Source organism: Sparus aurata, chromosome 12 (genome assembly GCF_900880675.1).
Source record: "Sparus aurata chromosome 12, fSpaAur1.1, whole genome shotgun sequence".
Classification (NCBI taxonomy): Eukaryota; Metazoa; Chordata; class Actinopteri; order Spariformes; family Sparidae; genus Sparus; species Sparus aurata.
This window is the reverse complement of record NC_044198.1, coordinates 22,456,004-22,470,067: the sequence shown is the minus strand read 5'-3', so window position 1 is coordinate 22,470,067 and position 14,064 is coordinate 22,456,004. Positions and strand designations below refer to the sequence as shown.

The 14,064-nt window shown below is 38.6% G+C and overlaps 1 protein-coding gene across 7 annotated transcripts in view; it reads left to right on the top strand.

Moving 5' to 3' along the window:
* Positions 1–3,611: 3,611 nt before the first annotated feature.
* mast4 (microtubule associated serine/threonine kinase family member 4) overlaps positions 3,612–14,064 on the top strand; it is a 105,463-nt gene continuing 95,010 nt past the window's right edge. For all 7 annotated transcript variants that reach the window (XM_030435047.1, XM_030435045.1, XM_030435044.1 and 4 more), the window contains exon 1: positions 3,612–4,213. In XM_030435047.1, coding sequence (XP_030290907.1) covers positions 3,980–4,213 — 234 coding nt within the window. In that variant the 5' untranslated portion in view covers positions 3,612–3,979. The remainder of the gene's footprint in view (positions 4,214–14,064) is intronic.

The window sequence follows — 14,064 nt, the reverse complement described above, 5'->3', positions numbered from 1 at the left end:
TCTGATTTAATTTACATTCTAACATTTGTTTTTTTGCCCAACTTTTTCAGAAAAGGGGTTGTAAATGAAAAGCTACTGATGATTTGACAAATGTCTGTATCTGCATCCTCATGGTGGCGTTACAGGAGGATTCAGCAATTAAAAGATATTTCACTTAGAAGGGAAAACCTTAACCTCTGGGTGCCACTAGGATCACTATAGTTCATCCCCTGGGCACCGTGAATGTCCGTATGAATTGCCATGACAATCCATCTGATAGTTGTTGAGATATTCAGTCTCAACCAAAGTGGTAAACTGACCGACACTGAGTCGTTCATACTGCCACACTTTCAGCTTCCATCCTTAAATCTCCGTTCGCTCCAGTCGTCTTATTCATGTGCTCGGAAACAGAAAGCCTCGATGCAGAGGTCGTCAGGGACAATTTGACATGTGGTGGTTCTGACAGCGGTGTTGACTATAGGGAATGGTGAGCAATGTCAACACTTTCTCAGCTGTTGACACGTCAGCCAGGCAACGGTAGATGAAGAGCTGGCTGCTTATAATGGCTCAACACTCAGTAGTCTGTTAACTCTGTGGAGCTCAGTGTACCTTGACTTAATGCGGCAGATAAGGATTGAAAAAAGAGGAAGCTTTTTAAGGGTTGACTGCATGTGGAGATCAGGGTTCACAGTGAGGCTAAAGGGCCGAATGTGTGTATATATATATGTATATATATGGTTCATAGTTATATTCTTCATTATGTTTAGGCGGTGTTCTTCTATAAGGTTCGTGTGTAGATCTATATATATATTATTTTAAACTCTATCAGAAATGAGGGTTAGGGTTGATGACAAAAACAAAAATGACGATGACTGTTCACTTAAGTTTATTTAACCATTAATTTACCATTTGACAATAATAATGGTTATTGTGAAATGTTATGTTCTTAAGCAGTCTATAAACTTTTAACAAGTTTATTCTAAGTGCTTGTAAATGTCTTATAATCTAACAATGAACATGTTTATGAGGCTATAATGCTTTTTATTCTTTTTTAATGTTAAAATGCGTCATATAAAGACTCATAAGGGCCTTATCACCTATTAATTAATGCTTAATAGTGGGACCAAGCCTCAAGCAAGTCCAAAGTCAAGTCAAGTCACAAGCTGTGTCTGTTAATGGCAAGTCAAGTTAGTTAAGGCAAGTTAAGTCCCAAGTAAACATTAACAATGCTTTAAAATATATATAATCAACACAGACAGACATTTGGATCACCATGTCTCAAGTCAAGCCGAGCCAAGAGTCTTTAACGCCCAAGTTATCTCAAGTCACTTTATTTTCCGTCAAATCAAGTTGCAAGTTATCAAAACAGCGACTCGAGTGCACATCTCTGGGTGGGGCCACTTGCGCAAAGTCAGCTTAGAACTCACTGCTGCTCATAAAGCTTTCCACTGTGGGAATAGTGCCCTTGCACGTAAACACAAATCTATCAGTTGAATGAAATGATTCATGTGGTGGGAAGTCTTGAGCAAATATTGGCAACCAAAAAGATGAACTCATCATACATGGGTGCGGTGCTGTACCAGTGCCTGGGATCCTCCGCGACAGACAATCAAACTGCAAATTTGTTTGCAATTTGGTTCAATTTAGATGATTTAAAGGACGAGCGCTGCAAACAATATTTTCATCTCGCTAATTCCTTCTGCGTCTTGCATTTGACTGTGTTTATGACATCAGTGACAACAAATCAATCCAACATAAATAATGATCCGTGCAGCGCAGCACTCCCTCTTGGTTACGGTCGCTCTGATCCTCTTTCTTCATAAGCCATGACTAAATGTTCAGATATGTATGTTTACCATCCGGACCCTGCAGACTGAGTGCATGTTTGAGATAACAGGGCAAATTCCCATCATTAAAGCAATATCCTTCGGAGATTTACAGTCATTGCAGACATTTGTGAAAGAGGGCCCTCTAGTGGTCCCTCCGTACGCTGAGCTCCTGATCTGCTGCTACACGTAGGATGATAATACTATGGTACAGCTGGTATGCAGTATGCACAGAGATGGGGTGGCTTAGCTGGGAAGTACAACTAAGTGAAGACAAATACTTACTTAGAAGCTAAAACTGTGTAATCCTTGTAACCAGCAATCACTATTCTAGGAAATGTTGCAGTTTACATGGGCAGAGGGATGAGGGACAAAGCCATAGATATCGAATATATGTGAGTAAACAGATGTTGCCCATGGACACAAACAACAATCACATCTCACATCACAACAATGAAAGATTGTATGGGTATCTGCAAGAGAGTTATTTCTACAGGCTGAGATATCTTTGCCTATCAGACATTTTATTTGTTGTTTCAACACCTGCGGACAGTTTTCTGCCTCACATTCACACAATTCTAAACATTCACTCCTGGAAAAGTTACCCGTGAGAGCTGTGCCCTGGGAGCTGTCAGGGCCTGACTGACTTAGCCAGTAGCACTTTAGTCATTTAGGAAAAAAGACTTAAAGTTTCCGCTAGATTAAGGAATTTTTCGAAGGAAAAATTATCATAAGAGCTATCTCTTTATACTCTTTTTCACGGTCAATGGAAGCTTCTAAATAAAGCAAAAGCTAAGTATGTTTTATAAGAAAAACTGACCAAAATACAATATCCAAATTAAAGTATTCATAATGCAGGATGGATTGTTACAGGGTGTTAAGTCACTGAGCTTTTAGTTTAGGACTTTCAAAGTGTTTATCCTGTGCCACAAACAGTTTGTCAGTTGCATGAAAAACAAGACTTTTTGAGCCATTTGGGAAATTGTGCCTCTTTTTCTAAATCCAAACAATGGTGGAAGCTAGAAATGGCATATGTACTTGCTAAATATTTTGTTGAAAATATAATCATATAAATTTGGTATAAATTTAAGTATATACACATATATACAAAAAGTTATTGAGTATAATGGACGCATAAGAATAGTAAGTGAGTCAGATAAATGCAGTCGATTGAAAAGTACAATATTTAACTCTGAGATGTAGGGTGGTAGTAATGTAAAGTTGCATAAAATGGTAATACCCAGGTAGAGTACAACAGTATTTGAGTAAATTTACTTTGTAACATTTCATCACTGGTAACTCTAGCTGCCAGATAGAAGCAGTGGAACAAAAAGTACAATATTTGCCTCTGAAATGTAGTGGAGTAGAGCTAAAAATTGCATAAGATGGAAATACTCAAGTAAAGTACAACAGTACTTGAGTAAAACCACATAGTTACATTTTATCCCGGGTAACTTTAGCCGTCAGATAGAAGCAATGGAGTAAAAAGTACAATATTTGCCTTTGAGATGTGGTGGAGTAGAACTATAAAGTTGCATAAAATGGAAACATTCAAGTAAAGTACCCCACTATTTGAGTAGATGTACTTAGTTACATTCCACCACATGTGCAGAGCATAATAAACGTCCCATTGAGACCTCATAGACCTGGACAGGGCTCATTAATGGCTGCCCCCTGACATGACCCCATCATGTTGATCTCATTTAAACTGCCTCTGTTTGGTTTGGCACGAGCTGCGCTCTGATTGGCCCTCCCCGACACGTTGTGGGCGGGGTTTATTTTGGGCTGCTCGCGGCTTCAGTTGATCGTTATGAAGTCAGTGACAGCAGTAGCAGCAGCATGGACTCACGCTGCCTCGGACGTAATGAACGACTAAACCCGAACAGAGACAACTTTTAACAGAAGAGGAGACCTTCAACTAACGACCAACTCGATACTGCAGAGTTCCGGTGAATATCTTAAATATTACGCAGACTTTTTAGACGGCGTCGTGACTTTTTGTTTGTACTCGGTCATATCCTTTTACGGGGCTAACGGCTGATACCGAACATGTACTCACTGGACAGGTGCGTTGACAGGTTAATTAATAGCTTCGTGTTGTTTTGACGTCTGAATGGAGTCGTCTTTTTGCTGAGAAATATTAAATTAGTCGATAATTTAAAAAAAACAAAACAATGGAGGAGAGTCATTACTTGGAAAGTCGGTCGTCTTCGTCGTCAGGCTCGCGCACCTTGTCCGAAGGAGAAGAAGAAGAAGAAGAAGTGACCTCCGTGCTGAGCATCCGAGTCTCCGCAGATGGAGATGATGGACACAACTCTGACTTTGAGAGCATCAACGAGGAGGACGAGGACAGAAACACAGACACACCAGGAGCGGGTGAAAGTGAAGATGAAGACGAAGACGAAAAGGTACACACACACACACACACACACACACACACGCATCGTTACTAGTTTGCTTGTCTTGTGTGTGTCCATGTTGAAAACATGAGTGCAGAATTACTCCTCACAATAATCCCCTCTAATACCAGCAGTCAGCCAACACATCCGAAGACAGTATTCTCATTAACTTTCCCCTTGCTGTCATAATATTTGCAAACACCTGCATGAGCTTCTCACATGAGCTCATGTGTAGTTGGGTGCACTTCATCATTGTTTTTTTTGACTTCATCCACTCTATTAATAGCTCACACTCATCATGCAGTCTCACAGAGCTGCACTGCTTTCTGGTTTGAGTCCTAACTCATTTAAAGTCTTATGAGTGTTGGTTTTATGCTCCCCTGTCCAGTCAGGGCTACATCAGACGATTATTTTTGTTACCCACTGATCTACAGATTACACATCATGTTATTTGTTTGGACTGTGAAGTGTAAAGAAATTGTAGATTTGTTCTTCTCTTGTCCAACCAACAGTCCAGAGACTCCTCACTTACAAAGAAACGCAGGAAAATCCTCTTGTGTGAGGTGCCGGAACCAGCCAATGTTTGACACGTTTGCTTGAAGAATGGCTGAAATGTTTAATCGACTGTCAAACTTATTGCCTATTAATTTTCCATTAATCCTTTCAAAGTTGCAGCTCTATTTTATATACAACTCTTTCATTGAAGTAACAGAACTGTGCTTTTGATTCTCTGAAGAATATTTACCTGGAAATCCTTGAAAATACTTAAAAAAAAATGTTTTTACATCTCAGACGCTTCTACCAATACTCTGTTTAAAAAAAAAAGAGAGAGAAAAAAGTGTCCATCTGCTGCATTGGAAAAAAGATAGATTTTTTTAGAACTTTCTTTCCAAGTCTTTCCTCTTTTTCCTCGTCCAATGCTGTTAGCCACACATGACCATATGTTTTGTTATTCAACAACATGAACATTCAAATAATGCAGTCTAATACAACAGTCCTTCAGTACATCCTTCCTTCCTGAGGGTTTTAGAGTTGAGTGGTTTTTGAAATTTTTCCAGAGGTGGTGACTCAACTCAACATGCTAAATTTTGAGCAGCTCATTTAGGCTGCGTCATTAAGGGTAGAGCACCATCGCTTGATCAACAAGTTCTCAATTGTTAACTTGATTGACATTTATTTTCATCATTGATTTGAGTAACTTTAAAGGAAAAATAAGTAATAGCCTAATTCTCAGATACCAGCATCTGAAAATTGAATAATTTGTGGGTTGTGGACAAAATAAGACATCTTCGGATGCCATCTTGGGCCTTGGGCAACACTCAGTGCGTTTACATGCACAGCTTAGTCAGATTACAGCCATAGTTCGACTATGCTACTCAATCGGACAACTGCAATTATCCGAGTATACATGCCAGTGAGAAAATCGAATTACTGGCCAAAAGCATGTCATACCCCGGTATGCTAGGTGGCGCTGTACCCATTTCAACCATTGTTAACGGGGCCACCTCCGGCTGACCTCTTTACGTCACCAGCTGCCTCGGCATTCAAGAAAGATGGCGTACGAAGAGCGAGACGAAGCTACATCTTTGTACACTTCGTATATGGTGTACATGATAATTACACAAACTAGGTGCACTCTGGCGCTCTTTGTTGCGGTGATTTCGGAGGAAAGACGCCGCCGCCGCCGCCGCCCGTCTACTTCTGGCTCACGGCCCCGGGGAAAAATCTCGCGCCTGCGCAGAACGCAAAATCCGATCCGATCCGCTGGAAACGTATACATGCAGGAGTAATGCGACTCTCAATCGAATAATCTACGTAGTGTAATTCTACTATTAGAAATCCGATCCGGTCCGATTTTAGTCAGACAAAGGTGTATACATGCATCTTAAAAATCCGTTCATAGTCAGACTAATGCAGTAATTCGGTTTTCTTGAGTGTCATGTAAACGCACTGAGTGATTGACGTTTTTCACCTTTTTCTGACATTTTATAGAAAATAATCAACAGCGAATATGAAAATAATTGTTAGTTGCAGCCCTAAGTAAATAACTTTAGAATTCAGCAGAACCACACACTGCAGCCTCCAAACGAAGCAGAAATTTTGACCAACACATCTCTGAAACAAGTTCAAACAACTCTGAAAGTCACAACCTCTCTGAGCTCAGGATGTATTACCAAGCTGTTGCATTAGACAGTATTACTTTAAGCTACCTAATAAACTGTCAGTTAAGTGATACTTCTGTCATATACTTTATACCTCCACAGAATAACATCATAATGTTGCTTGTTTTACCTTATCGTGCAACAAACAGAAGATTTGTTTCATCCAAATTGTTAAAATATTCTCAAAGTATGTAGGAAGCACCGTAACGCCAGCAGTAAGTGTTGTTGAGTGGCCTTCTGTTTTTTTTTAAGATCAACAGTTGTTTATTTTTCTGACAATTTGAATGTTTGACTGTCATTGTTAAGAGGCACAAACTGAAGCTAGTCCAGCTCTTACTGTAGCTATTGTGGTGTTTATTCAGGAAACAGATGTAGAAAATGAGGAAGACAAAATTCATGTCTCAGCCTTTTAATTAACACTTGACATGGAAGCTTATGCAGACTGGTTGAACTGGCTCATTCAGATGTGTGGCAGGGTGTGTTGAATAATTCAAACCCCTGCCTGACCTATAAACCTTTTTCTAAATCATTATGTCATACAACATGTCTTCAGGCTGTAGGTGCGGCTGACTGTCATCCCTTTAGAAAGGCTAGTCTAAACAGAGGGGAAATACAGAAAATTGGGCAACATTACCCAATTGCCTCTCCACGCCTTTGACCTCAGAATTGCTAGTCCCAGCACGGTACAACAGTAGGCGGATTATATGTATTTTTGATGTGACACATGTTTTGTCATGGACGTTGGAAATGCACAGACCTGCACAAGGGGTCCAAATTGCATTTCCTGTAATAGATATTACCCTGTTTCTCCATGTTATGCCAGTTGAATCAGTGTTTGTAAGCATATCAGACTCACCCCTGGAACATACCCCCCGGGGTGGTGTCATGTTTGCTAACACCAGTGCCTAACTAATTTGGTTATGTTGAGTAACAGTTTGACAGTCCATTAATTTAATAGAGCTGAGATGTCACAGACGAAGGGGCTGGGCTCATATTTCATTCGCTCTCACAGTGAGCTCTACATCATTAAATTACACACTGTATATTTGACAGTAAAACAATGTTTTTCCTGCTTTTGGACTACAAATATAAACCTTTGTATGATCAGGTTAGTCCTATTGAGACTGAGATCTTGATTTCAGGAGAGATGAGTTTCAATAAAACAAAAATTAAAATGTTTAATATTAATCATAATCATTGAAATAATCTAATAATAGTTGGGAAATATGGCAAATGTCAACATTTCTGACCAAACAGACTCATTGAATATAAGGGCTGCAGCTATTGAATATTTTTAGAATAGAGTGTTCTACAAATTATCCCATCGATTTATCGAGTAATCTAATAAAAAAATAATTTTGCATTATTAAACAACAATACCAAATAATGCATAACGAAAATGATAGCCCTGTTAAATGGACAAAGCAATTGGCTTTTATTCCTGAAAAAAACATACAGGTATTTATTCCAACTCCAACTCTTGACTCCGAAACTAAGCCCATTATTGCATTGAAGTGTCAACTGACATTGCAGACACAAATAAATAACAATACAGTAATGTCAACTTACTGTGGAACATGTATAACATGTAAAACTATGAACCTATTAATACTGCCAGGAGGCCTATATGGTGTGGTGGTAACCTAACACCGGGAGTAAGGGTGTGTGTTTGTTTGTGTGTGCATGCGTGTGAGGGAGAGTGAGAGAGACGAGATGAGTGTGTGTGTGTGTGTGTGTGTGTGTGTGTGTGTGTGTGTGTGTGTGTGTGTGTGTGTGTGTGTGTGTGTGGAAAGGGGTTATTTGGTGTAGGCTATTACTCTATTATCATCAATTTAACACAAATTAGTTTCCACATCTTAACATGATATCTAGTTATACCGACATCAGGCTACAGCCTCTACAAATACCATACGCTCTAACAAGAGATGGTAGGCTATATTAAATTTGCTAACATCAATGTTTACGTTGCTTTATGTCGACGATGCTTGGTGAGCTGGTGTTAACAATTGGATGCATTCATTTCAAATGTTGAATCATTGTTGACACATTGCACTTTGTTATCTTCTTTTTTAAGTGTGAAATGATCCCAAACTTTGGACATTATCTGTCTTTTACGGACGGCTTCTCGGCTCTCTGCCATTGCGCTAACTGAGCTAAGCAGGCCACATGACGTGGTTGGTAGGAATTTAACGAAGCCCTGAGGCAGAGATTTTGCTTCGACCATTTAAACTTGAGTTACTCGAGTAATCGTTTCAGCTCTATTTAACATGTTTGATATCTACGATTTAAAACCATGATTACATCAGTACTTTCCAAGCCGGCCAAAAAACAAATGAGAGGGCAGCTGAAGGTGCTACCTAGACATGGTAAACATTCCAGACCTTAAGGCTAACGTTACCTAACATACTAATGTTGACAGAAAAATTTAAATCTCACCTCAAGTTCTCGCTGAAGAAAAGAAAACCTGAGTTGACCACATCTCCTCACTCATCCAGACTCATTTAACCTTCTGCCTTCAGTTTTTTCTCACTGCAACAAGTTACAACAGCAAGTTGTTGCACCATGCTAATCTCTGTTTTGTTTATTTCTGCTTCCCCATGAGACGAGGTGTGAGCCCAGCTTCAGTCTGCAGAGCCATGAGTAGGGCCCTTTAAAATCTGTTATTTTTTCCCAAATTCCGTTTTATCTTTTCCCATATTTTGTTTTTTCGTTTAAATTTTTGGGCTTCCCGTTTTTGTTTTTTTTTGTTTTGTTTTTTTACCTTTTATTCTATTATTCTATTCTATTATATTATTATTATACTACCAAAGGTTTTTTTTTTATGTAAATGATTAAACCTAACCCTAACCCTATGTACACAAATTAAATAGAAATTACCTTAAATTTATTGCGGTGACAAACATATTTCCTCAATACTGTACCGTACACTACATTAAAGTGCATCAAAAACATTTTGACTTCATACAGTAGTATATTTTGTTTCTATGGGTTTCATTTGGGTTTCATTGAATAAAAACATGGTCAGCTCTCAGGCAGATCCAGTAAATGTTTGCATACCAAAATTGGTCTGAAAATTGAAGTTGTAAATATTAAGAAAATTGGCAAAGATGACCAACAAAATGAGAAATTATACTCGAGACGTTATGTCAATTTTGCATACTAACCACCTAGCAGTGAAAACACCAACCCTCCCCTTGTCCTCTGAGCTCCCAGCCCAGGCAGGGTCAGCTAAGAGGGCTGTGGCTAACGGGGCTAACTAGCTAACAGCAGCTACTGTTGGCAGCGGTAAACAGTCACTCTGGTATTATATGGTGGCTAACTCATGCATTATACCTTTTTAATTATGATTTCTCAGGTCTGCTTCTTTGCAAAACAACAGTTCACCTGACACATACAAGTAGTTCGGGAACTGCTCGGCTTTGTACTGAGGGGTTAATGTCGAGTTTCTCATTTTTTTCAACGACGAAGACAGAGCCATGAGCAGCCGCTTCGCCATGCTTACATTGTTTTGATGGGGGAGCTCAGTCTGTGGAGGGGGCTTGTTGTGCCACCCAGATTTGCTTCCCTCTGTGCAGTTTTCCCCAGCCATACGTTCCTCTTCCACACGAAAACAGCATTTCAGTGAAATTATGTCAAATTCCGCAATATTCCGCGCTAAAAAATAGATTCCGTTTTAATCGGCCAATTCAGCGTTTCTATCCGCGATTCCGTGATCGTGGAAATCATAGGGCCCTACATAAAGCCAGAGCGTTTCATCCACAGCTCAATTCAGTCAGGTTTTTGACTGTGGGTCCATTGGAACCAGAGTGTGAAGTACACTGCAGTCTACTACAGATCAGTGTTAATTCTAGGAACCTGCAGCACCAGATATTTTGCAACTCTGAAGCCAAAGACTGATGTTAAAAATAGGTTACTTTTTGGAGAAGCCCTTTATAAAATGATTACTTACATTGACAGTATATCCCAAAAATAATTGTACTAAAATTAAACTGAATTGAAACCCACTTCTAAAGCAAGACAGCAGCATGTATTGGATTAATCCTGTGCCCTTCTCGCCTGATCTCCTTGAAATGTCAGTTTGATGTTAATTTAAAACCAGGGACATCTCTTTAACCTGTCACAGAGGAGCTGTAATCTGACCTGTCATACGAAATGGACGGTACGGGCCTACAAAGTACCACAAAGCGGGTCAGATGATCCAGTTGTAATGCTATAGGGTTAATCAGGCACCCTTAACCCTTGACCTTTGTCTTGCTACTGTAGTTAAAGAAGGAAAGTCTTCCGAGAACTCACCACGTCACACTTCCAGACTTAGCTCCGTGCAGTATTACGAGCAGTGAAATACTTACTACGCTGGTGCTTCAAGGAGTCTTCTTCGGTGTTTATTTGATTCTTATATTCACAATAACTGAGTGGATCTTAGTCCATTTCAGATAGATCAGTCCAGTGTTGTGGGCAGAGATGGAGAAAATTCTCGACAGTCAGGATGTCTCCATTACATGCACTAGATAAAATAACAGAAATGGATCCAAATGGGTAGTATACAGTCCAGATTTATCAACAGACTTTTGGCCAAAACAAACACAAAAAAAAAATCTCTGGATGTTAACTGCTACTGTCAATAATACTGAGAATAATGTCGATGTGGAAATATGTATAATATAATATTTATATTACATTTAAGAAAGCAGTTATTTGAATAATCATTCAAGGATTTTTCTAATTTTTTTTTTTTACCATGTACAAGTCATTTTAGACAAAGTTTATAGTTAAATTGTAAAACATTCTGGCTTTATTACATCTTTGTCACAGGTGTTTGATAACCACATGTATATAATTGCAGTTATGATTATACTTCGTTCTAACAAACACTTCACACACTGGCAGCCAACGTACACAATCTGTTGGCATGTTATTCATTGCATTCCTTATTTATATATGTCCTGCTGCTTTTATAGCCTCTCATAGCCATAAATCCTGTTTTCTATACTTTCTCATCTCCACCTATCATGTTGTGTAAACAGACTATGGGAATTGCTGGTTGTGTTATGTTTTTAATCCCGCCATTTCCTCTTTGGGTTAGGGTTAGGCTTTTGTTGTATTTCTATTTATGCTGGTGCAACAACAGAAGCATTTCTCACAGCAGATCACCTGTCTTATCCCACACATTTCAGCCTTAAATCTCACTGAAATGAATGCTCCCACTACTTTATGATAAGTACTGAAAACTTGACGTGGGTAGGTCATTTTGGCACAGATAAAGGCAGATTATTCTCAAGAGAACACCTTTTCCCATTCTTCCCACATACCAGGTTTAACCCTACAGTTTTGATAATGACTGCAGATGTTTTTGCAGTAGATACTTGATAATTAGCTGGATTATCTTCAACACACGCAGAGCAAGCAACAACATAAAATAAATGGTTTCCTCTGTGGTGGGGTTTGATGGAAAATGTGTTGCATCATGCACAGCTCATGTCAAAGCAATTAAAGAAAAAAATTAGAGTTCCTTTTTTTTGTTTATATACTGATCTTGAAGCGACTATACTCTATATCAGGGCTTATCAAAGTCCAGACTCTGTCAAGTAAAATCCAGTCCTAGACCGTACCTTGTTTCATGAAGGTCACAATACATTATGATGTGTATAATGTTCTATATTGGAAAAAATAAGAATGGTATTGATCAATAGTTTGATAACACACATGTAGCTGGAGATCATTTACAGTGATTCTGTCACTTTTTAAATGTGGTTTCAGTGTGGCTTATTTCCCTGTTGTTGACATCTTGACAATGTTAATTGCTGGAATGTTTTGTGATGTTGCTGCCAAGCTCATTTATTAATGTTAAGCTAGATAATTTATTTTAAGCTCCTAAATTATTTATAATATTTTGTAATGTGTAGGTATGGAGATCTGTTTTATCTATTGGTTAGCCCTCTTAAAAGTGCACTTTGTAGTTTTTGGGAAATGAAATAGAATTTAGAAGGTTATAGGTTATATTTGCAATATTAATAAGCTAAGACATATTTATTTGATGAATATATCTCAGAAGCTGGCTGCTTGGAAGGGTCCAGCAAATGTTTAATAATACATTAAAACAGTATGATATTGTGTTGTCCTTTGAAGACGGTGTGTTTATTCAGCCATTAAAATCAATCAATGAAGATTTTTCTCTTACAGTTTAAATTTTCTTCCCCAAAACTACATAATGCACCTTTAAAGGACATAAGCCCTACACTGCTCTCTTGTTTATTGGCCACTGCAGGCAGCTGTTTTCAAGAAAAAAGCTCGAAAAACCACCTGTATAGTACCCGCTCAGTAGCAAACAGTAGACAGACACAGTTAGAGATTAGCAGGTAAACATCATGGAGCATTAAGCAGATAAAGAGCCAGATATTTTCCCCTGGTGTTGGTGAAGACCATAAACAGAGCTAAAAGAGTATTGGACTCAGGTTTATCAGGTGACCAAAAACACAACTCCAAATCAATGAAAATGTTGCTCTTTGTCTGCTGGATGTTTTAGTGAGCATTTTTTCTAACAAACTAGACTTAAAAGGTTTTTCAGTGTTATGTTCCCAACTTGTTCTCTGCGCCTTTTTGAAATCATATTGAATATACATCTGTTCATGTGTGAACTAACAGGCAGCTGCTGTTGACCAATAGATTCAACCCTATGTTTATCCATGCGTGTGAATTACACTGTATGATGTACTGTATGAAGCAGTCAGATCACTTACAACAGGAGTGCACCAGCCAAATAACAAATTGCTTCCCTAAAAGCCAAATCAGCAATGTTAGAAGGCTGTAAAAACAAGCAATCAACCCACATAGAGAGATACAAAAACCAAACAGAAAATTACTCTACTGAAATGAAATCTCTTTCTCAGCACTTCCCTGGTGAGCAGTTTGTTTTGAACAAACTGGCACACTCCTCTGCTGTGAGTAATGAATTTGTTCAAATGGGAGCCAACCATGTGTGACACTTGGCACTCAGCAAACTGCATTAACTGGAAGGATTAAAACAACTAGAAAGGTTTGTTGAATTGGAGCGGCTCTGTTTAGGTTAGCAGGGCACTCATTCGTCAAATGAAAGAAGTGTTCATTTGGTCTGGCGGTATTAAGCACACAGGAACAGCTCCTGGAGAGAGTTGTTTGTTTAGAAATGTCTGTATGATGAAGATAAATTGTATTTTATTTAAATAAGTGGTGGCTGATAGAAATACAGCCAAGCATAGACTCGACCGGTTAGATTAACACTTTACAAGACCATCATATCCACCAATACCACAACCCACCACCTATTTAATTGTTTCCAAATTTCAGCCCAGAAGCCCTTTGAGAATGAAAGTATAAGATAAACACATTTATTGAATCTATTCATCCATTTCTTTCAAATGAAGTGAAATCATAATATGTATTAGGGCATAATAGGGTATTACAAAGTTTCAGAATCATTAGACATTATACTCACAAAATGTAAAGCCACATAACTTTCCAGGCCTCCATAGCAAAAAGCTAAAAGGCCACAAAAGTTTTTAAAAAATCTAATAAAACCTATAACCTCTGCCATTGAGTGCTCCTAACGATATATTTAAATATTACAAAAAATACTTCATCCAGTTAATTGTTATTCTTTGGAGCATTTTTTGTCTAGAAAGGGACAGTCAGCTAATATCATCTGGGATAAAATGCCATCTG